This window comes from Mytilus edulis, chromosome 2 (assembly GCF_963676685.1).
Source record: "Mytilus edulis chromosome 2, xbMytEdul2.2, whole genome shotgun sequence".
NCBI classification, from domain to species: Eukaryota; Metazoa; Mollusca; class Bivalvia; order Mytilida; family Mytilidae; genus Mytilus; species Mytilus edulis.
The window spans coordinates 52,901,293-52,926,095 of NC_092345.1; the positions used below are offsets into that span (position 1 = coordinate 52,901,293).

The 24,803-nt window shown below is 32.2% G+C and overlaps 2 protein-coding genes across 2 annotated transcripts in view; both read left to right on the forward strand.

Annotated features, from left to right (window-relative positions):
* The window catches only part of LOC139510228 (transmembrane protease serine 6-like), a 48,717-nt gene extending 42,929 nt beyond the window's left edge, over window positions 1-5,788 (forward strand). Inside the window, exons 16-17 of the mRNA XM_071296705.1 lie at window positions 2,100-2,184; window positions 3,331-5,788. Of these exons, the coding sequence (XP_071152806.1) occupies window positions 2,100-2,184; window positions 3,331-3,413 (168 nt within the window). The 3' untranslated portion in view covers window positions 3,414-5,788. The remainder of the gene's footprint in view (window positions 1-2,099; window positions 2,185-3,330) is intronic.
* Window positions 5,789-18,209: 12,421 nt separating this feature from the next.
* On the forward strand, window positions 18,210-22,325 carry LOC139510237 (protein HEXIM1-like). Its single transcript, XM_071296721.1, has one exon. It carries the CDS (start codon window positions 18,549-18,551, stop codon window positions 19,398-19,400), a length of 852 nt encoding a protein of 283 aa, XP_071152822.1. The 5' UTR covers window positions 18,210-18,548; the 3' UTR covers window positions 19,401-22,325.
* Window positions 22,326-24,803: the final 2,478 nt, after the last annotated feature.

The following is a 24,803-nucleotide window of genomic DNA, read 5'->3' on the forward strand; positions in this document are numbered from 1 at the left end:
TTTCTTTAAATAACCAGTACACGTACAATGCATGCGTTGTCAATCTCTAGCTAGGGGTTAACTTGAAGTTCACATGAATACCGGTTAGAATGATGATGACGTTTTCACTTGCAAGTGAATCAGTCAAAAATTATGTTTAATCGCTTATTTCAACAAAATTAAAGGAAATTGATTCCTAAAAGCCAATTATTATTTCATTATTCCAATTTGATTAATGATTGATCTAAAAAAAATCATACTTTATTTTTTTATATATATCGTAGCTAGTGCCCCTTTAATCTAAGAGGTATTTCATATTTCATTTTTCAATAAAAGTTGATGATTTTGTTTCTGGTTTTACAGTCAAAGAAGTAGTTTTACAGTTGTAGCTTATCACACATTATTCACATTAGAGTCAGTTCGATATTGATGTATATTTGGATCATTTAATAATCAAACAAAAACTTATTGATAGTATGATATCGTTATGATACTAAAACCAAAAGTAAGCATTTGCTATGATGAAAAGGAAAAGTCCTTGTACGTTAAAAATGACAAGGGTAATGTGGTTGTTTATTTTATCAAGGAATTGTACTAATTATTGATATATACATTTCCTTGATTCTATAGTGTTTATATGTTTTATTAGATAACAAAAAGACAGAAATACAGTTTATTGACATGTATAGACAGTTATACGCTATAAAAGTGTTATATTAATATTAAACCATATTAGTACTCGTGGTCTAGTGGTATCATTCATAGACTGCAGACTTCACTGACGAAAATACGCACGAGTTCAAACCTTTCATATGTCACTCTTTTTTGAGAGGTTAACATATCGCAAGTTAAAAGTTATGATAAAATTTATCTTAATTTAACATAGTGGTCAGTGGATTCTTGAAAAATAATCTGACGTCAGAGATTTGGGTGAAAGAAATATATTATACTGCAAATGTCTGTCCACATCTAGAAAATAGAAAAATATGATATTCGATACAAAATCTAGTACTAGTACTTGATTTCTATATTATTTTTCTAAAATATCCAAGTTCAACTTACCATGTAACAATAAATCAAGTGTAACAATAAATCAAGTTTAAAAGGAGGCAATTGATACAAGTCAGGTATCAAAAACCACTTGTAAATGAAAAAAGCGAAGACAACAACAGTCATCACAAAACCGTGCAATAACTTAGTAATTATCTTAGACTTTAGTTAAACAAACTCAATGAAATAAAGGCAACGATGGTATATCGCTGTTTGAAAGTCATAAATCAATTGAGAGAAAACTGGGTTACAAACTAAAACTGAGGGAAAAAAATCAAATGTACTTGAAACATATCTTGTTGTTCTGTACAAGCATAAATCCTGGTTATGATAAGTCACCAATAAAAAAAACCTCACCATTATGGATACGAATAATTAGTCAAATTTGTGATAATTTATGAATCGGATATTCCATATTGTCCACGAATTGATGATGTGTGTAAAGCGTTCGAAAGGATGACTAAAGTGTATGTAGTTAAAGCACTTTTGGTTCGGTATAGCTTCCTTGAAACCAGAAATTTTCCATCGAAATTTGATGCAATTTTTCCTATTGTAAGTTAGGTTCTCCAATGAATTTTACTTCCAATTACAAAGTGTAATTTACTGTATGAAGAAGGCCTAATGAGGTATTGAGTTTGTTTTCAACATTAATACTAGAAGGATTTATTTGGTCATACTAATCAAGTATCAAAAAGTTTATATTATTATTTTGGATGTATTTTTGTCGGTCTTAGTAGTATATCAAAATGCAATTACCTCAACATTCATATATCTTCGTTTACAAGGATGTTTTTCGTAAGTTATTACTTATACGTTACATATACTGTCATTACAACATTTCATGTTAAAGCAAATGATGAATTCATGATTCGGCAAAAAGACAACATCAATAAATTGTGTATTTAATCTAAATGACATATGCTAACATATGTATTTAAGAAATTGAAATGTATGAATATTGTCATATTTTGCTCGTTCAACAACAAAAACTACAATAAATTATTATGACTTTCGAATACAATGTTAACATTACAATGTTTGTTAATATTCTAATATACAATTTTTTTCAGGGTGATAGTGGAGGCCCGTTTGTTTGTAAGACATCAAATCAGTGGTACCAGCAAGGAGTTGTTTCGTGGGGTAATGGTTGTGCAAGTATGTACATAAAGAAATGTTAAGAAAAGTCTATAAAAAGTAAAATCGCGAAAAATACCGAACTCCGAAGAAAATTCAAAACGAGAAGTCCCTAATCAAATGTCAAAATCAAAAGCTCAAACACATAAAACGAATTAATAACAGCTATAAAAGTTTGAGACGTGTCACTGTGTATTACCTGTACAAAAATCCGTGCACTTTAATCGAACTGAAACTACAAAAGACATCACATAGCTGCATTTTTGTAGTAATGCATTTTATAAATGTGGTACCTACCTACATGGATAACTCCTTCATAAACCTTTGCCTGCTATTTTCGAAATTTTTAATTTGTACTGAAATATACTTTAAGTTTAGTTCGTGTTACTAAGCCGACAATGTTGCATTTTCGTAGCAATTTTTTTCAATCCGATTGAAAAACAGATAATGTGTCAGTAAGCTGCAAGCTATGGTTAATGTATACTTTTGCAGGTATAAAAAATCATCACAAATAATAGATTGTGTCATTGGATGCCCCAAAGATATAGAATAAGTCTGCTTCAAATCGTTTTCAAAGTTTGTAGTGCCATATATATAAATTAGTAATTAAATCAAAGAGAACTTAGACAACAAAACCTTAAACAGTCATCTTTGACTTAAGAAATATTCGAACTTCTTTAATTTTCTTAAGTTTGTCCGTTGGCACGATCATATATGTAAAAAGTAAAATCACAAAAATATTGAAATCCGAGGAAAATTCAAAAAGGAAAGTCCACAATCAAATGGCAAAATCAAAAGCTCAAACACATCGAACGAATGGATAACAACTTTCATATTCCTAACTTTGTACAGGCATTTTCTTATGTAGAAAATGGTGGATTGAACCTGATTTTATAGCTTACTAAACCTCTCACTTGTATGACAGTCACATCAAATTCCATTATGTTGTCAACGATGCGTGAACAAAACAAACAGACACAATAGGTAAAAATGTCGAAAATAGGGGTAATAAATTATGTCAGTTGCTTAAGAACTGACAACTATTTGAGTATTGAATGCATGTTAGTTATCTTAATACTTTCGTGTTGAGTTCGAATATAAAACGATTATTATTAATGTAACTGGTGCGTTTAAGTTGTTAATCAATCAATTTGCTTCTTTTTACAGAGGCACATAAACCTGGAACCTATTCCAATGTTTTGAACTTCGTCAAATGGATTCAACAGAAAATTGCAGCGCATACACCATAATATCTCTTCAATGTAAAAAAAATAATAATAGGGGAAAATGCTGACACATTATAAAAGGAAGAGTTTGAATACTCTTAATTGGTAGTCAAGAACAGAGACGAACACTAACTAAATACAAAATGATTATATGATCTACATAACTAGATCACATATAAGTTAAAATTATTGTCAATTGAAAAAACTTTTTTTTAAATTCAAAACCAACTTTTCGAGTGTAATCTTGAACCCTTGTAAGGCAACAATTAACATGTTCCAAATTTGTTTATTTCCTTTTTTTTCTTTCTTTCTTGTGGTCGTGTCCTTTGTTTTTCATTGTTTTAACATAAATTGTAATGTTGTCCATGTGGATTATTTGCCCCTGAAATACAAAATGTCTTTGTAAATCATGTAAAAACATTTTGATTTGCCTCGTAGATATAAAAATTGTTTAAGTTTTAGTATTGTGCATTGACAGTCATAATTGATTTATCACTCGTTAAGAGTTCAAATTTGTCGGTGATACCTGCATTAACGTTTAATGCACAAATGTAGTTGCATCGACAGCTAGGAACTAATTTCGTATGCTTAAACTAGAGAGTTGCTTGAACTTGCAGTTTTGTGCGAACGTTTGTTACGTTTTGAGTTTTTTAATTTCACTTTGAAATGATTGATTATTTAATTTGTGTTAGACGCCACTTTCCGCACTATTGTGCTATTTCGTGGTTGTCAGTTTTTATTTATTGAGAAAGCCGTTGTGCCCGGAGTGAACCATCGACATTTTGAAGGAAAACTGGCAAATCTATTTAATTAATATTGTATTCGAGCGCCGGACATCTGCGGGATTCGAACTCACAGCCTCCGTGTTGACAGGCTAGTGATAAAGTAGTTCTACTACTTAGTTCACTCATCCATCGAGGCAACACCCTTTGAAATATAGAGCAGCCATTTAAAACATGTACCTTTCTTATTGGTTTTTGTAAGTGTGTGTAGTATAGGCATTTTGCGCCAAGAATTAATACTTTTCCCCATCTTTTGTAAACATCATGAACTGCTTAATAAAAAGTTGTTGACACTTCACTTGGAACGACATTTTCAACAGAGGAAACGAAGTATAGTCATTGGTCATGTTCATTTTATGTTCATTTGGAATTTGGAATTTCATCCAAATATGAAAAACTGGATCTTCTTTGTTTGTATTGGATACCTTAATCACTGAATTATCATTACTCACAACGCTTTATTACTGAGTCCTCGAATGCTCAGCGAATCCTCATTCCAAACTAAAGACATAATTGTATCAATAATCAAAGTGAATGGACAACACAGATACTTATACCTTGTTTCAAGGAAAATCATACTTGGTTAAAAAAAAAAAAACACACTCTGATTCAAATAGGGAATTCTCTTAAAATGATATAATGAGAATGCTTGAATTCTTGTTTACCACTATATGTGTCACGTATTGTGATTCAAAACGTATTTTCTACAGGGGCCTCGAGTAAAAAGTCGAATTTCTGTATCACTAGCCTGTCAACACTGAGGTTGTATACCGACCATGTTAAACCCTCATTGGTTTTCAAGATCGTTAAAAAACACATCAGGATGTCATTTTTCCTACCGAAGGTCGGTGATTCTATTGCGGCACTCCGCCTACCTCCATCAAATAAAGCTTACTGCCACAAAATAGCACAATAATGCCGAGAGTGGCGCTAAACACCTATCAATTATTTTTTTTTTCAAAAAAGAAATCTGCATTCTAATAGAAAGCAAATGTGGCTATCTTCTTGATATTCCTCTCATCGATTGGACGGATAAGGTTATAGAATTATTCTACCTTCAAATAATCAATTTTGATTGAAGTGTGAATTGTATAAAGTTGACTGATACTGCAACATCGAAGGTCTTAAGATTGAAACACTCCATTAAGTATTTTGAATTTTAATAATCGGCATCTGATAAATTCCTTTTAAGAGTATTATTGGAACATAAAAAGCTTCTCTTCAACTGCTATCTATAATTTGACGTTTTTTTCGAATTGGTAAATAATACTAGTACTCAAATCCATGTAAAAACGAGATGACTGCTTTTAAACAAAATGCACAAATGTAAGTTAATTTGCGATAGAAAAATACAAAATCATGTTATCTTAACAAGTAGAAGTGTTGTCGGGTTTTAATGTTAAGCTACCTACTGTGGGGATGTGTAAATCAGATGTACAAAACAGACAATGATCTCTTAGAGTACACAGCAGCTGAGTCTTTTTCCTCTGTCAATACTATAAACAAACATCTTGCCTCTCTACACATTATCTCTGGTATTTCTCATTTTAAACTTAAAGGCAAATAAAATGATTTGATCAACTTTTGTTTGTGTTTTAAATAAAGGCAACAGTAGTATACCAGTGTTCCAAAATCATAAATAGATTGAGAGAAAACAAATTCGAGTTACAAACTAAAACTGAGGGACATCCACCAACTATAAGAGGAAAACAAAGGAACAACAAGAACACTGAAGTTCAACAAAAAAAAAACGCCAACATGCATAGAAACGGACTTTTTGATAACAGCTGCCGACTTGGCACAGAATATTTTAAGAAAAAAAATGGTGGGTTGAACTTCGTTTAATGGCTGGCAAAACCCCCCGCATTGTGACAATGTCTGTTTATGTGTTTTCCATGGTATGCGATCACTAAAAGGATTCTTTGGACACAAATAGTGATTTAACTAGGAAAAAGAATTACCAAGCGGGTGTTTAAAAATGATCTCTCGAATAAGAGACAAAAGCATAGACAGCAGACAACATTTGTCTACAGAAATAAAATACACCAACTAAAGATTAAACAAAACAAACCCTACAAAGACACCGAGGGTGTCCTCTTGTTCACGAGATGGAAACAATTCTATTCTAATTGTGTCATCCGTCGTGTTCTTTATACCAAATTACAAACTCCATAGATAACTCGCTCTAATTAATGTTATGAAGGCGAGTGACAACGACTAATGGATCATTTTAAGTCGTTTGTGACACTTATTTTCCATTAGGTCAATTAAATCAGGACTCTCGAAGAGACAACTCCAACTATAACAAGTAAAATCACAAAAATACTGAACTCCGAGGAAAATTCAAAACGGAAATTTCCTAATCAAATGGCAACATCAAAGGATAAAACACATCAAACGAATGGACAACAACTGTCATATTCCTGACTTGGTACAGGCATTTCCAAATGTAGAAAATGGTGGATTGAACCTGGTTTTATAGCGCTAAACCTCTCACTTGTACGACAGTCGCATCAAACTTAATAATATTGATAATGATGTAAACAAAACAAACAGACACGATAGGTAAAAGTGTCACAAATAAAGGTAAAAAGTCTAATTCGGTATGTCATTATGAACTCTTGGTTTTATAGCTTATTTGTATGCACCAATCTTGATCAAATATTTCTGATAGAAAAATATCGTGTAAGACGATTTCTGTGGGCCTGTTTAATTTCATGTTATAGATCTATCACCGTTTAACCTACACAAGAAGAAATTTCCATGGTCGAGAGCATTCAACGAAATGGTCATAAATTCCTGGTGTCTCCTATGTTTTACATTTACATAAGATAAAGAAAATCGAAAGATTAACATCAAATTAAATATGATTTGCAAATGCATTCAATATTATTATAATTAAAGGATGAAATCCTCTCAAAAGTTGATATTTTGACATACAATTTCAAATAATATTATTTGGCCTATTCTGTAACTTACTGACATAAAATACAAATCTGTCTATATATTATTGAAAATTTAAATGTGAATTCATGTGCTCCTAGTGTTCCAGCGGTACATGTTCTACTAGTTTCATTCGTCTTGTTACTCTTGTTAGAATATGTTGATGTGACATATCATGTCATTATACATAATGATAGGTGCATGTCTCATCCTTAGACTTCACCAAACGCATATACTATTGACTCAACATAAACTTGACCCGAAATGAAATGAAACACGGTTCTCAGGACAAATTAAAAACGAGACAGTGTTTGGTAGAAAATAGAATTTTAAATTGATATAGACAAAATACAACATTAAAACCGAGACGAAAACAACCAGAATTAAGAAATAATTGATTCAAGCTATACTTTATTGTAGTTTTAACATGGGTAGGCATTATATTCGTGATTATTTTTGCCCGAGCGATAGTGAGGGCTTAAATAACACGAATATAATGCCTACCAATGTCAAAACTACAATAAAGAATAGCTTGCATCAATTGCTTCGATTCTGATTAGGACAATTAATGTAATTTCTATGTTCGATGTGTATAAGTATATATAGATCGTTAGTGTAGGCTCTTCTATGAACATCCTTTTTTTTTTGCTTAACAAGTAAACGACTGGCAATGTGATTTTTTAGAGGGAGAAATTTTGAACAGCCATCATGAACGGTTGTCGTATCTAGGTCAAATATGTCAATTTCGAATTGCAACACATGACAGCCATAACAAATGAATTAGTAACAACATGTGCATCTTTTATGACTTTGAAAGTGTTTTAATTTAATGAAATAAATTAAATTCATGCCATTTTGATAAAAATCATTATTCAGCAGTAGTCAGTTTACATTCTACGCATGTGCAAACAGATTTGATTGGATTTAGAGCATGGGTTAATTCACAAAGCGAAAGAAGCACGTCATATAACAATCTCTTTTTAAACGAAACTACGAGAAATCCTAGTGCTCCGGGAGAATGAACAGTTCATGCTCCAATTTTATCACATGTGCTTATCACTGCGAGGGAAAATTCGGTGACAGGTCGCATTCGTGACCCAGGACAAACGAGTCGGCTTGTTGCTATGTAAATGATTGATTATTTGATTGATTGATTGCTTGATTGCTTGATTGATTGATTGATTGATTGATTGATTGATTGGTCATAAACCAACTTTTAGTACTATTGTGATATTTCGTGGCGGTTAGTTTTTATTGATGGAGGAAACCGGAGTGCTCGTAGAGAAGCACCGGCATTCGGTAGGACAACTGACAAACCTTGTCAATTAAGATAGGACTCTAGCGCACTTGCTACGTGTGGGATTCGAACTCGCAGCCTCAGTTTTGACAGGCTAGTAGTACAGTAGATCGACTACTAAGACAAATCGGCCACCATGTAAATAAGAAATATCCATACTCATCTGTGACACGGGTGCTCAACCAACTATTGATGGTATCTGGAAAACTTTCGGTGCTTTTACTTCACTTTACCATTTGTATCACTTGTTCAAATAGCTAACTGATAAGTGCTGTCGGTATTTACTGCCAGCACTCTCAAATCACACTTTCTTGTTAATTTGACCTGTTGATACTACTTGTAATGCTTTTTGTTATTAAGTGTTGACTTATTTAGGGCTATATCTCGTCTCTCTATTTTCAATATATATCAGCTTTGATAAGTGTTTCGTACGACTACAAATTCTCACCTCTGTTTAGTACCAAGAACAAAAAAATACTTTAGTTCTCCATTTACATGTATTACTAAATTATTTTCATTTACCTTTGTACATTATTCTATTTGGCGGCATTTTGTTAAAAGATTTTGTTGTGTTTCTGAAATTGTTTAACATCTCACAACGGTATACTACTCTTGCCTTTGTTTATTCATCCCTTATTTTATTCATTTTGTATTTACCTTGTGTCATAGTAAGATCAAGAGTAGGCTAATGCCGCTACAAGGCAGCACTCGCACCCGAAAAGTGGAAAGGGATTAATATAAGTTGCAAAACTTGTTTCCCAATCCACTATAAACAAACATGTTTAAACTAAAATCAATTGTATTCGTTCATTGTATGTTCACTTGTGTTAATATAACTTTTGATTTGAGTTTTGATTCCATAACGGTCGATTAAACCATGATGAGATGGGTAAAACTTTCGACTGGATGACTTCAACTTTACTACTTGAAACCCTTGTTGCAATAGCTTTTGTCTAAACAGTTACCCTCTATCAAAAAAATCATGATATGAAACGCAAGCTCTGAAGCAATGTTCAAATATATGTTCCGTATGAAGGCACTGATGCATGAAATGTTGCCACATAGAAATGAAAAGTTCACAATTGGAAATTTTCAATCATTCTCTTTGTCGTAAGGTTTATTTCCAAACCGACCTTCATTGTCCATTTCTAGATGCATAAAAGTCGCGATACAAGGCAGACTCAACAGCATGTATATGTTGTATCCTTTATTTCCAGTTTATTGCGATAGATGCAGTCAATATAGTCAAAAAGTGTTCAAGTATTCAGTGAAAGGACATCTGTTATGGCCACCGTCGTTCATTGATGTTTTTAGCCAGTAAAACACATCAAAAAATTTCATCTCGACTTTGGTTTCAAGCATTTGCCTAGTATGAAATGTGAATTATCATACTCATTTTCTTTTTACTCCAACGTAATACCAGAATGAAGCCCTCTGAATTAAGATTATTTCTTAATATTCATAGTATGCATTTAATTGACGCAGCTCCTCCTACATGGTGCATCAGATGTTCATGATGAAAATGCATAATTGTAGGACATATTGGACATTATTACATGTCTAGATGTTAGATGAAATGTTAATTAATGTATGTAATAACAATGATAATTGTAATGATTTTATGGTTCTGATCCTGCCTGGAATTAAATGTATATGATTTTTATAGAATGAAGATAATAAGTCTCTTTTTTTTTAATGTTTCATTTTAGTTTATTAAAATGTTTTTCTGTTACAAATCATGCTGTATTGTTTTATGTGTACATGTTATGCTGCCCATCAAGGGCCCTTGTTGGAATAATAAATAGTCTTATTCTTATTCTTATTGGTCGAGTTTCAAATCAGAGTTATCCTACTTTGTACTAAGATTTTGTTTTTTACTTTTCAGAGATTACTCTTCATACATACTTTATTAGACGTTTGAATGAAAATTTACACGTTATAAAATCATAATATGAAGATGTGCATGTGTGTCTGTAATTATGACATTCCAGTACGTTGAAAAAATACTTGAGTTTTGCCCCTTTGCTCCTATATTTGTTTTATACAGTTACTTTTCAGTATTGATAAAAAGAGAATATATACACATATAATTATTTTCTGTGACTGTATCTTGCATTAATTTGTAAGATCCTTTACTATTGATAATTTAGCTTATCTGTAACAATAACATCTCCATGCCTTATATATCATGAACTGTAGTACGACGCTAGATTAAAACTGACGAGGAAAGGTAACACACGGCCACCGAAAGCTTTATTATAATATTGTGAAGCCCAGGTGGTCGTGTGGTCTAGCGGGACGGCTACAGTGCAGGAGATTTGGTGTCACGATATCTCAGTAGCATGGGTTCGAATCCCGGCGAGGGAAGAACAAAACATTTGCGAAAGCAAATTTACAGATGTAACATTGTTGGGTTGATGTATACATATAAAATATTATCATTTATATATATAACAAGTATAAAAGGGTACAACATCATCAAAAACGCAATAAAACGAACAATATGTTAGATATTTCGGATAACAGATATCCTTCCTCGGTAATAGCACGATGACAAATGAATCATGACAAATCAAATTAAGACTCTATCAAAATCTTGAAATTTATTCAATTTAAGCGAACGCTGGAACAATTTTAAAATTTCCAAACACGGCGCAAAGACTACAAAGATATGCCAAAATAAAAATAAATATCAAATAGAAATGTCCATTAACATGCCTACCAAAACTGTAAAAAAAAAACTGCAAACAAAAATTGCAAATGGAGGTAACTTGCGGGCCGCTATTCTGTATGTGTAGTTGTGTTGTATGATATGTCCCTAGGACGAATAAATTATGCTTTGTTCGAAACGTTTCTGTCTGATTTGTTTAATTTGAGAACTTTCTTTAACAGTCAGCCTTGCGCTATCAATACCAGATGCTTAATTGCAAGCTGTATCTTGAAAGATTTAATTTTCTACGTTATAGATTTTCTACGTTATCACCATTTTATCTTGGACTATTATATAATAATAGTCCCAGATTTTATATAGTCTGCATCTATAGATCAAATTGTCTGATAATGAAAAATGATATTTCTAGTTACAAATGAAAATATGGTATATTTTGTTGACAAAATCTGCAATTTTATTTTATTTATGCAATAATAAATTTTATACTCAAGATATATGACTTGTATTTCTATCATATTAAAACAAATGCTTTATAGTCTCTCATAACTCTTTGTAATAGTTGGTCTTTTTATTAACTTATGTTTTACTATGATGGGAGAATGAATTTAGAAATAGTAACTGGATACCTATGGGAAGACATCAAAAGTTCAATGAAGGATAAAACACTAAATTCACATAGTTTTTTCACTGACACCCCACCCCTCTTAAATTAATTTCGGAAAAAGTAATAAACCAATATTGATATTATATGTAAAATCGATGTTGGATAAACAAAACTTGCAGCAATTTTAACCCCCACCCCCAAACTATTTGATTTAAGTTTTTTTATGCTACATTGATCTTTTGTTATCGTCGCTAAGGAGTACCGTTTAAAACAAACTAAGATCTTCTGTAAGCGCCGTGTCGCATATAGGACGCGGGACACTTAGTTTAAACATATTTATTTATCGTGGTTTGGGAAACAAGTTATTGAAACTTATATTAATCCTTTTCCACTTTGCGGGTGCGAGTGCTGCCTTGAAGCGGCATTAGTCTGCTCTTTATCGAAATATACAAGGGTGTCTTTTACGTGTAAGAGATATGGCTCTCTCTCTCTTAACACGGGTCAGTCATTTGTCGTCCCCTTCCAACGGACTAGTCTATCGTCGTTTTCTCATAACCATACTCAAAAATGGTGTCAAGGGAGGGCCGAAAATTCAGTCTCGGACAATTTTCATCCCGGAACCGATATCGAACCAGGAACCTTATTAATTTATGATAGGACACTTCCTGAGTATCATGTATTCAAATCTAACAGAAACCTAAATAATATGTTTGATAAAATTTATTTTCTGTTATTATATACTGAACGGTAAGTTTTTGCCATTACCTGTAGGAGGAGTTATGATCAATCGTTATAGATCGATTCATGCCTGACTGGTAATGTATTTGGTCACGAAAAGTCTGTCCCATTTAAATAATTTAAAAATATCCTAAAATATGTTTCTCCAAGCAAATCAATTTTTCATTTGATCTTTAGTTTAATTGATATTCTTTGTTTGGCATATGGTGTAGACATTTGCATATTGCTATAAAACACTTTCAGTACGCGTTTAACATTGTTTAAAGGGTCAATACACATATAAATAAAAATTAACACCGTTTGCAATAATTTAAAAATATTAACCCAAGTTATTTTATGTATGTTAATCATAATTGTTCATCATTACTTCAAAATTACCTAACTGTACGCACACGTAGACAGGCAATACGTTTGACAAGTTACCGGTTGTCATTGCGTATATACTTAATTTAGACCTTTTATGAAACGGAAGGTATTTTATTCATAGTTTATCGAGAACAAACTATAAGTTGACCGATTTATATTTTGGGTTATGTTTGGGTTGGCACCTGTTTTCACATTTAACAATATCGTGTGTTTCTTCTATACATCAGAAAGGTGAATACAAACATCACTGACTTATCATGCAATTAAAGTTTTATGTTTTCCAGAGTTTTTGCATTAAAAAGTGGGAATGATTTTCCCTTGGTGTACCCTTATTCTATTTACAAATAATTGAGGTCAAGTTCAGATACGTGGTTATGTTTTGAATCCAATAAATATATATATATGAGACACTTAACCTAACTTTCTCTCTTTTTTAAGGAGAAAGGCGGTGATTCTTTTACGCAATGCATAGGGACAATATCAGAAGAAAACTGACCATGCGTCAAGTAGGCTCGGTGTATTCATTTAGTGAGGGTCATAATGGGAAATGTAAAAAAAAAAGTCAAATCACGACACATAGATATACAATTACAAATGAGTCCGACGGTAAATTGACTGTTATCATAAGTCTTGACTAATTAACTTATTCTTTTATTTATATGTTGTTTTCAAGTTTTCGGCTAACAGTTAAAAAAAGTTTGAAATTTTCCTAACTCGCCTCTTTCTAATATTGTATTCTGAATGAAAATCAATAACATTTCTAGCCCCTCCCAAAAACTTTTTAGGGCTATTAGTTGATAAAATAATTCAGAAAGAGGATATTAACATGATTTGTCGAACTATTTGACCTTCACCTCGACAATAAATCCACACAACCAAATAAATATTGATAACAGCCGACATAGACATACAAACAATGACAACAACAACAACAAACATGGTCTGGTTAAATATAGTCGAGCTCTAAATGTGGTGGGAGTAAATCAGCTAGTGTGTGCACACACAAATTTCCTCATATATAACTCGTATATCGTAAACGCTTTTATTGCAACAAAAAGGCCCATGAATAGAGGCAGAAATCCATTTATTTTTTACAATTTTAATGATATACAAAAATAAATAACAGTAAAATACAAATAATATTGTACTATGATATCCATGTGAATAGAGAGAGATTCAGCGAGAAAGAGAGAGCGAGACTCAAAATGTTTTAAAACATATACTACGAAAAAAAAAAAAACGGTACCGCAGAGTCAAGCTACCAAACAGCGTGTCCATTAATACCCGAAAAAGAAATCAGTTATATCATGATCATGGCTGGTTTAATATTTGGAATGTATGCAAATAAAGCTTAAAGATCCGTAAACTTATAGGGCATTACATTATCACACCAAACTATTTCACAGACTAAAATGTCTGCCACAAAAGTTCTCAGAACGTTTTGATGTTCACTGAAACATAAATGATACATCTAGAAACGCCTCGTACTTCGTATTTATGTGAGTGTATATATACATCAACTTCCCACACCTCCTGATCAACTATGGTGTCAATGGTTCATGTCAACACTGGCGGATCTAAATATTTCATAAAAAAGGGGGCACTGACTTCCGTAACTAAGAGGGGACCCTCTGAAGTCCTGCTTCAGTGATTCCCGATGTAATTCTGTCACGGAATAGAAGTTCCTTCATAATATAAGTTCCAAAAGGAAAATATATTCTGGAATATTATTTCCACAGGAACAAATATTACAGTATTATGTTCCTAACGGAATAAATGGTATGGAATATTTGTTCCTACAGGAATAGATATTATGACAATGTTTATAACAAAGTTTCCATTGGAACTTCTGTTAGGCGGAACAAATATACGTTGACAATTCCCTCCCCTTGATCCGCCTATGTATGGTCATGTCAACACATGACCACGAGTGGTCATGCACAGAACTACCGTAGTTGCGAGAATTATATGCTACTTCATGGGACATTACATATTTTCTTGGGACAACGAAAGTGTATTGTATTTTACATTGCTAGTTTTGTTGCATTATACATTATCAGTTATCGGCTTGAATGTTCGACACTTCGTAACTTAAATTTGTTTTGAAAGCTGTTTATACACAAGTAGATGTCACGGGTCATCGATACTGAATAATCATTGGAAGAGAAAACTGTGAAATTGGACAGGTTTATAATCAGTATGTTTCGGATCAGTTATGATCAGTTATAGAAATAAACCTAACACAACAGATAAATCAAAACCTTTACCATCCATACGACGTGACAATCTAGTATAAAAGAATATGTTACGGACCCATAGAAAGGCCCCGGTTAATTAAAGTAGACTGATCTTTAAACAACACCAAATTGATATGAAACATGTCACATGACCTCCCTGTGGCAATATAGAAACATATTGCAGCTGATGAGTATGTCTATTTATTTATAGATGAAAACATTCTATCTCTTAATTGTATTGTTTTTTTTCCACTCATTTCCGTTTCATAAAATATTGTTACAAAAACTAAGACCAAAATTATGCGTGAATTGTCCTTTTGTTGACCGTTTTTTAAGTGATTCGATCAAGGTTTATTGTGGTTTGTCGTTATAATTTTTGAAATATATATATATATATATAAATATGTATTTTATTGATTCGTTTGCATTTGAACATAGCCATTATCTACTTCAAGTTAGTGCAGAAAACACACGGTGTTGTCATTTTCTATGGTGGCCGGATGCGGCTATTCCGCCTTTTCGCGTTTTCGTGTTTTCTCCTTTCACCTTGGAAACTCGAAATCGGGAAAGCGAGAAAGCGAGAAAGCGAAACCGAGAAATTGAGAAATCGGGAAATGGAGAAATAGGGAAATCTCGAAAAAGGGAAATCGAGAAATTGAGAAATCGGGAAATGGAGAAATAGGGAAATCGAGAAAAAGGGAAATCGAGAAATAAGGAACTCGAGAAATATGGAAATAGAGAAAGCAAAAAAAAAGCGAAAACACGAAAGCGAATACGCGAAAACGTGAAATAAATATCTCGATTTCGCGTTTTCGCTTTCTCGCTTTCCCGATTCCCCAATTTTTCGATTTCTCGATTTCTCGATTTCTCGATTTCCCGATTTCTCAATTTCTCGATTTCGCTCTCTTGATTCCTCGATTTCCCGATTTCGCGTTGGAAAAGTGGAAGGAAAAAACGCGAAAACACGAAAAGGAGAAATGGCTGCATCCGGCCACCATAATTTTCAGATAACCACAGCAAAATTAATTTACACTTATGTCATGAGTTTTCAAAGTGACTTGCAATAATACCAAACGCTGAAAGAGAGATACAGATTGTTTTAATGGTTGTGAGTATTAATTATCTCACAGCATAATAATTTTAAGGGCTTTACAAGCTGATTGACTACTTGATAGTTGTTCAGTGGCATGCATTGCATTGTTTCTCATTTTCAGAACACATACAATACGATCAATATAAAAAAAAGTCAGGTGGACCTGTAGAAGATTGTTCTGGTTAACTGGATATGTGGTAACAATAATCTGTGCTACTAAGAGGTTATAATCATATTATTTAAATGGTTTTGACGCAAACGTGTCAGTGATCTTTTAGAGTTCTGTCCCTTGACTTCGTATATTCCGTTGAATAACAAAAGTGACTCAATTCTCTTTCCATTTCATTGCAATATTAACATCTTGTATTTTAAGAGATTATTAATTATATCTCCATACTAACTTGTGTGTAAACAACAGACAGTTTAATAAAATATAATTATAATAATGTAAACGAAACAGTACACTTTCATGTATAGAAAAAACTGTAAACTATACAATGTGTTTATTGTTGCATTTCATCTTAACATTTACTTTGAAAATCTTCAATAATGTGCTGATGTGCTACAAGACTAGCACGTTCAATTACGAGAAGAAATAGTTTCCCTTTGTTCTCGACCAGTTATCCCTATAATTGTTATTACACCTCTAACAAGACTACTCTGGTGTTGTTTAGTGTTTGTTTAATCAACAAAAGTCCCGAACCTCAGACACAAAAGTGTTTGTAAATGCAAAACAACACGTCAACCTCAATCTGTCTGGTAAACTGAATATCGTAATAGGCTAAAAGCAAAATAACGGCATGGGAAGATACATAATTATAGAAAATATTGGACAAAAATAGTCAAGATTGGCTTACAATGGATAAGATTAGGCATTAAACCAACGTTATTGCAACACCATTTTGTTTTGGGTATAATTTGAAGAAAAAAAATATATGGGTTTCTTTTCAAAATTATTCGCGGCAATGCAGCCTTTCGATGAAAGATTGATTAATTAACAGTATAATATAAAATTGAGAATGGAAATGGGGAATGTGTCAAAGAGACAACAACCTGACCAAAAAGCGGAAAACGGCCGAAGGTCACAATGGGTCTTCAATACAGCAAGAAAATCTCGTAACCGGAGGCGTGCTTCTACTGGTCCCTTTACAAAAATGTGAACTAGTTCAGTGATAATGGACTTCATACTAAATTCTGAAATAAGAAACTAAAATTAAAAATCATGCATGACAAATAAAGGTCAGAGCCTTCTGACTTGGGACAGGCGCAGAAACACAATTTCCATATCACGGCAGCTTTCAAATTTTCATCCGACAAATCTTGTGTCAACTTCGAGTTTTATCCTGATAACTGAAATTTAGTTAAATTTATATCTTACATTTTCTACATGTACCAAGTCAGGAATATGACAGTTGTTTTCCATTTGTTTGGTGTGTTAGTGTTTTGCCATTTTATATAATTACGTGACATTCCTTTTTTAATTTTCCTTGTATCATTTTGTTTTTCACTCAGTTACCTTTTAAGTAAACATAAGTTTACATCTTCATGTTTAAATGCACTAAAACTGCCTTCGTTTTCCATATAAGGGTGTCTAAACATCAGAAATAATATGTTAAATTTGTTATGTAACTTTTCATTCTACCGTGTCTGTCTTCTCTATTAATTAGATATGTGCTATTGTAGACCGGTTTAAACCATATTATTTTTTATAGTGACGGTTTCAACCAGAAACGTATTTTGTATGTGTTTTCCATATGTTATTGTTAATAACAATTATATTTGTAGGCTATATATATGCCCTCCTGGGGCCCTAATTTGGTTAATACATTTATTCTATTCTGTTCTCGGTTTGTCAAACCAGAGACAATTAATTATATATCTTTGGTAAAACAAATATATAATTTAAAGGGTTGTGACCCAAAAATAACATAAATTGTGTGTTATCGATCCCCAAACTCCAGATAAGAAAATAAGAAAAATGACATTCCCTTCCAAAAAAATAAAATGAACAGAGAAACTGCAAAGTTGTTATTTACGAGATAGAGTGCTCTCCCTTCTTAAAATGATATCCATTCGCATATATATTTTGCACTACTTTCTTCCAACAATAAACACTACAGATTTTTTCTGGAATACAGATTTTAATTGTTATTTTAATTAAACATTGTTGCGGATTTAATCTGATATTGATAATTAATCACGAGGAATACATGTTGTCACATAATAAAACGTATTCATAGTGAAATCGCTCGACATTTAGATTGTACGGTTTACATTTTATATCGGATGGATATTTTGTTGACTCATATAAATATCAACGTTGCTGATCTGCGGGTAGTTGTCGCGTAGACAGCAGACGAAGAACTTCACGCTAATATGATCTTTGACTTTTCTAAATTTATTACTTTTGATAAAATTCTTTACGTATATGATTGTCAACGGCTCAGCGATGATGGAAGCGGACTTTTCACGGGGTGACGAAAAAATGGAAACAACAAATCCTCTTAGAGAAGTCCCAGATGGGGAAAAGGAAAATCGAAACTCCTGTGGGGCGCCCCATGGAGTTGGGGCAGTGGACGGGAACCACTCTGAAGATATAGACATATGTGAGAAAAAGAAGAAACGAAGGAGGCGACCAAAGGGTGGTATGAAACATAAGAAATACAAACCATATGACAAATTAAGTTGGAGTGAAAGACGGGATCTGGAAGAAAAGGAGGCAGTTCGAGCTAACCAGAAAAGGGAAGATGCATTTAAACACGGACACCCAGTTGCACCGTATAATACCACCCAGTATTTGATGGAGGATCATATTAAAAATGAGGAAATTAATCCAGATTTGCATTTAGAAGGACACTGCCATAGAATTAATTCTAGAGAGTCGCGGGAAGGTTCCGGTGGGGGCACTGATTCTTCCGAAGAATCTTTTACTTCTACAGAAGATGAGGAAATTGAAAATGACAGTTCTTATCAGGAACATCAGTTCACAGAGACATATGATAATATGGCAGCAGAAAGATTGAGAAATATGAGCAAAGATGAATTAATCAAAGATTATGTCGAACTTGAATCTAAACTTGACCGACTGGAAAAAAGGTACAGAAGACGTCAGATGCGTTCCAAAAGTGGTGAAAGTTCGGGGTCGCTCAGTTCTGGAGGAGAGGAGTTTATGGATTTTGATGAAGTGAAAAAATTTCAAGAAGAAAACAGAAGATTAAAAGAGGAAAATGAACTGTTAAAAAAAGAAATTGGAAAATTATCAGATCAGGGATCTAATTAAAACTGAAGATTTTGACTGGCATTGTGAGTTAGGAAGAGATGAACTCCTCCAAGCCAAAGGTGCTGATATTTTTTTTTACATGTGTATGTATAAATTTGTAGATTTTCCTCTTTTCAGTACATTTTATCATATTTTTTAACTATTATCTTGTAGTTTTAAACAAACGAGTTCCGACAATTTTTTTCTCTATATCATGTAATATTGAAAAAAAAAATGAAGTGAATTGAATATTTTTTTTTCTAAATGGGAGCAGGTTGAAACATTTTATTATTCTCTTTTTTTAGACCGAAAACTTTTAAGTTGGAACTTTAATTTATTAAGATAAAAAAACAGGTGTTCTTTTTTTTTGGGATGATAATGTATAATTTACAAATTCTGTTAACTGAAGGTTTTACTGTATAACCATATTATTATAACATGTTATTGTATGTTGCTTTATTGAGTTGAATATTATGTATTTGATGTGTATACATACATGTATGATGTGTAGATGTAAGGGAATAGCCATTTAACTTATTTTATAAAGGGGGAGGGTGTTTGGAGTTGGGTTATTTTTTCATGCAAAGGGTAGTTTTATTTTGTAGTTTTACAATGCTACATCCGATAAAATTTTCAAAATTTAAGACTATAATTAGGTTTTGGGGAAAATCATGATTCAGAAAGAAAAAAAATGTTTTCTTCTGCTTGACCACAATATTTTTTTCATCAATTTGGAATCAAAAGATTTTTTTTGGGGAAAATTTTATAACACCGGAGCTCCCCCTTTTGAAGTTAAATGGTTGTTTCTTAATATTGCCTCTTTAGGGCTTACTCTAGTCCAAAGGGGGTTTAATTATTTTATATGGGCATTAAAAATGTTGAAAAGGGAAAGTTGGTAATATTAATTATGATCCAGCAAATAGTGCCATCAATGGAATTGCAATTGTTGACTTTGTTTAATATTTTAATTTTTTTCTGGTTTTAAAAATAAATCTCGACGAAGTTCAAAACTATGTTACATGTTTACAAATTAAACTGAGTCAACAATTAAAATTGAGTTACATTGCAATACATGTATCTTGGAATAATTCCTAGAATTCCATATTTTTTTTAAATCATGTGCATGTAGATTGTTATTTAAATTTGAAAAATTAATAGGTGTTGCATTTATTGTCTTTTGACAAATTTTATTTTTATATATTTTCGCACATATTTGTGTACTCATACATTGCCATTTAGTCTTTCCTTTTTCAATCATGTCCATGAACATATTTGTATGTGCATTTTTGTTAGTTTTCTTGACATTTAGACCTTGTTCTGATAACAATTTTTTTGAAAATAATATACGACTGATTTTTTTAGTGAAAGAATTATCATTTTGGCTAGTGTTGATAAATTTATCCTGAGAATTTTTTTACAAATTAAAATTTGGAATACATATTTTTTTTCTTGATATATAATGGTGCATAATTCTTGTGCATAAGCATAAAAAAAAACATAGTAAAATTGCATGCTTTTTGGCTGGGTTTCAAGTAACTACTTTGTAACATATAAGAACTACATATGTAGTCCTTAATAGAATTCCTAGATCTTAAATTAGAAAACTTTTTAATACAAGTTGAATATCTAAAAAGAGGGAATTAAAAAAAAAATAATTCTAGTTTATTACTGTTTAATATGTGGTTTTGTACATGTACATACTATATCATACTTGTTACAGTTTTAAATTGTTTGCAATGACTTTTTTGATTGAATGAAGTGGAACATTATGTAGCATCAAATATATGGTTGATTCCATCCCATATGTCAAACATGCTGTCTTGAACTTTATGTTAAACTTTAGAGGCAAGTTAAGAGGAAATGATTACATGTTATATGTACATTGTTGTATTTATACCTGTTTTATACAAACTTCCGAAAGCCTGATGAATAAGTCGTAGGATTCACCAAATCATAGTTATTTTCCACATGATTTGATTAATGATACAAAGTACATGTAGGCTGTTGATGGTATGAAAAATGTTTAAATATTTTTAATATTGGGTAGATTTTAAAATTATTGTTTTTAGTTATAAACTTTAAAAAAAACTTCAGAAGAAAATAAAATACTGTTTCACTTAATTTTCTTTCCTGTTTTGTCCCATTTCTAATCTTTCCGAAATTATTGAATATTATAAAACTGAAAATAGTTTTTTAACTTCTAACATGTCTAAATGTCTAATGGGATTAGTGCTTGTCAACACTTTTGTGATTAAAAATTGTAATTTTTACATGTTTTTTTAACTGAACACATGAAAATGTGTTTATGAAGATTCTAATCTCCCCATCAGTGTAAGGTATATTTAAATATAGGTCACAGCTGCCAGTTAACTGTTCAAAATCAGTATACATGTATTTTAAATCCTTTCATGTTTTTTTATGGTATAGAAATTTGAGAAATTCTACAGAAATTTGAGAATGAATTTCAAGTTCAAAGAGAATGATAGTACAAATGCATGAACTACAAACTTGCCTTTGGTCTGCAAATTTCATGAATTTAAAATATACATGTATACAAATATGTTAAAAGCTTGTTAAAAATACCAGGATGGAAATGGATGTCTAAAATGAATAATAAGTTTACAGTATAATGGAGGCCCAATGTGGGAGAAAATGCCAATCAAAATCTATGCAAAAGGACAATACATTAACGTGTCATTGTTTTGTAATAACAATTCTTTAAAAGTAAAAATGCTTAATTTATATTCATGTTCATTTCATTTTTTGGGCAGCTATTTAAGTCATGGTTAAATGAAAGTAAATAAGAAAGAAAAACATACCCATTGCACCTCCATCTGTCATCATGACAACCTTTTTGTGATGTTTTGTCTTTTTTGTTATGGCAAAATGTTTACAATTTACACTGTTAAAGTTTTATTATAAAGTTATAATATAACCAAGGAACAATGTGTTAGTCATTATTTATTAATCCTTTTGGATATGGACAAGTTATTCATTTATTTCTTGTCATTTCCATTTCAAGAAAAAAAAAATTTGATTAAACATCAAATTTTTACATTGATACAATTGAAATGATCGTACATAAAATAAGGAGCTGTGGTATGATTGCCAATGAGACACCTATATATAGCTACATGTATCAATTAGAAAATGAACAAAGATGAAAGCAAATAAGAGGTAACTGCATGGCCTTCAACAATGAGTTAACCCATACCCTATAGTCTGCTATACAAGGCTCTGACATGAAAAGTGAGACACGATGTATGTCATTTTTAATTAAATCTCATATTTATGTTCTATGACACAAAGTAGTATTGGTACACTTTCATTCTTTTAAAATGTGAATATTTAAGAAATTGTTGGGTACATGTATATGTGAATGAGACAGTAACCAAACAACAAAAATTACCAAAAGACATTCTTGAACAAGACAGTTGTCAAACAATATGTTGCGCTCATGATTGGTCCAAGTCTAGTAAAATGTTGATAAAATTTATAGAACTATGAATACTGCTTCTAGAATCGGTCAATGCAGGTATAATGTTCCTAATACTTTTCTCTGAATAGCAGGTTCAATACACCATCTTATGGCTAAGTGACTGAAATGTAAAATTTATGGAAAGCAGGTTTTTATTGTTCAATGAGCCTTATACGAGTACAAGTACATGGTGGGTATTTTTCATCAATATAAAAAGATGTGGTATGATTGCCAAGGAGACGACTCTTCACAAGATACCAAATGACCCAAAATTTAACTAAAGGTCATATTATGGCCTTCAACAATGAGCAAAGCCCATACAGCAAATTCTGTAACCTAATAATTGACTCAAAAACCCAGGAGTTTGAATCCAGTTATCCTGGTGTAGTGGTATTAATGGTGGCTTCATATGTTCAAGGTCTGGAGTTTATCTCCCTGCATAGACACTGGAAATGTAATGGATTTTTTTTACATTTAATAGTTTTACCGCTTAATATTTCCAAGTTTGATAGTGTTAGCCATTCCGAAACAAATGGTTCTACAACCAAAGAAAGCATGCAGAAAAAAACTCGAGGTCGGGTGATCCAACTCGTATCACCCCAATTAGAACATAGGAGTTGGTATCTAAGGTCCTTTTTCAGGGTTCACCAGACCTTGACCTCATTTCAGGGATCTGTTATGTCAGTCAAATTCATTTCGTCAAAATTATAAGCTATATGATCCAAGACTGGTTTGTGGAGTAATTGTTAGTTTAACATGACATAGTTCCTTGGTTCAGTTTATGTCTCGCATATTATAAGCAATCCTTGACCTTTTTTTGCACAGAATAATTGAGTTAGGTGCAAGGGTTTTGTTTTTACCTCTTGTTTATTGGTTCTATGGTCAAATTTTTTTTTTTTGTAGGTATTTCTTTTACACCTAACTATTAAGCAATGGATCAACAACATGATATAATGTAAGGTGTACAAGTTTGTCTTGTCTGGCAGACTTTATTTGACCGTGGCCTAATTTTAATGATACTTGTAGTAGAACCTTGATATCTTTAATTACAAAAAAGATGTGGTATGATTGCCAATGAGCCAAACTCTCCACAAAAGACCAAATGACACAGAAATTAACATAACTATAGGTCCCTGTCTTCATCAATGAGCAAAGCCCATACCTGAAAGTCCGCTATAAAAGGCCCTGAAATGACATGTAAAACAATTCAAACAAGAAAACCAACGACCCAATTTATGTTAAAAAAAAAAAATTCAAAAAATTCAGTCAATCATAATCAGTAAAGTCTGTGGAATATTTCAGTGGGCACCCTTACCTGTGTCTGTGTTAGAATTTGAATCTGGTGCAGAAAATTGGTACTGAGACATGTAAATTGAAAGAGGAGTACATATGTAGATAACATAAATGAGACAATGTTGAATGTACAATAAATAGCATGAGGGAGCCTAATCCTAATTATTGGCAATAAAACTTTACAATTGGTAGACAAGACTTATAATTTAGTGACCACCAATTTTAACCACTGGGTGTGTCATACATGACAAAGTTCTTGTCGCTTTTGTTTTGCTGTAGGACAATGCTTGTCAAGTGAAGTAGCTGGTCAACAATAGTTTTAACTAGCATTGAAGGTGATTTAAAATTTGAGGAGGTAATTCTGCTACACTGCACTTCCAATCTTAAAGACAACACAGTCTTTAATGCTAAACATGTGTCTATACAAACATGTCTAGATCTAAAGAGCAGCACAGTCTTCAATGCTTAAAATGTACCTATACAAAATGTCCAGATCTAAAGAGCAACACACATTCTTTAATGCTAAACATGTGTCTATACAAAATGTCCAGATCTAAAGGGTCAATGTTTAACATGTATCTATACAAAATGATCAGATCTAAAGGGCAACACAGTCTTGAATGCTTAAAATGTGCCTATACAAAATGATCAGA

Coding starts and splice junctions, on each gene's coding strand:
- LOC139510237 (XM_071296721.1), top strand. CDS start 18,549: ATGATTGTCAACGGCTCAGCGATGATGGAAGCGGACTTTTCACGGGGT.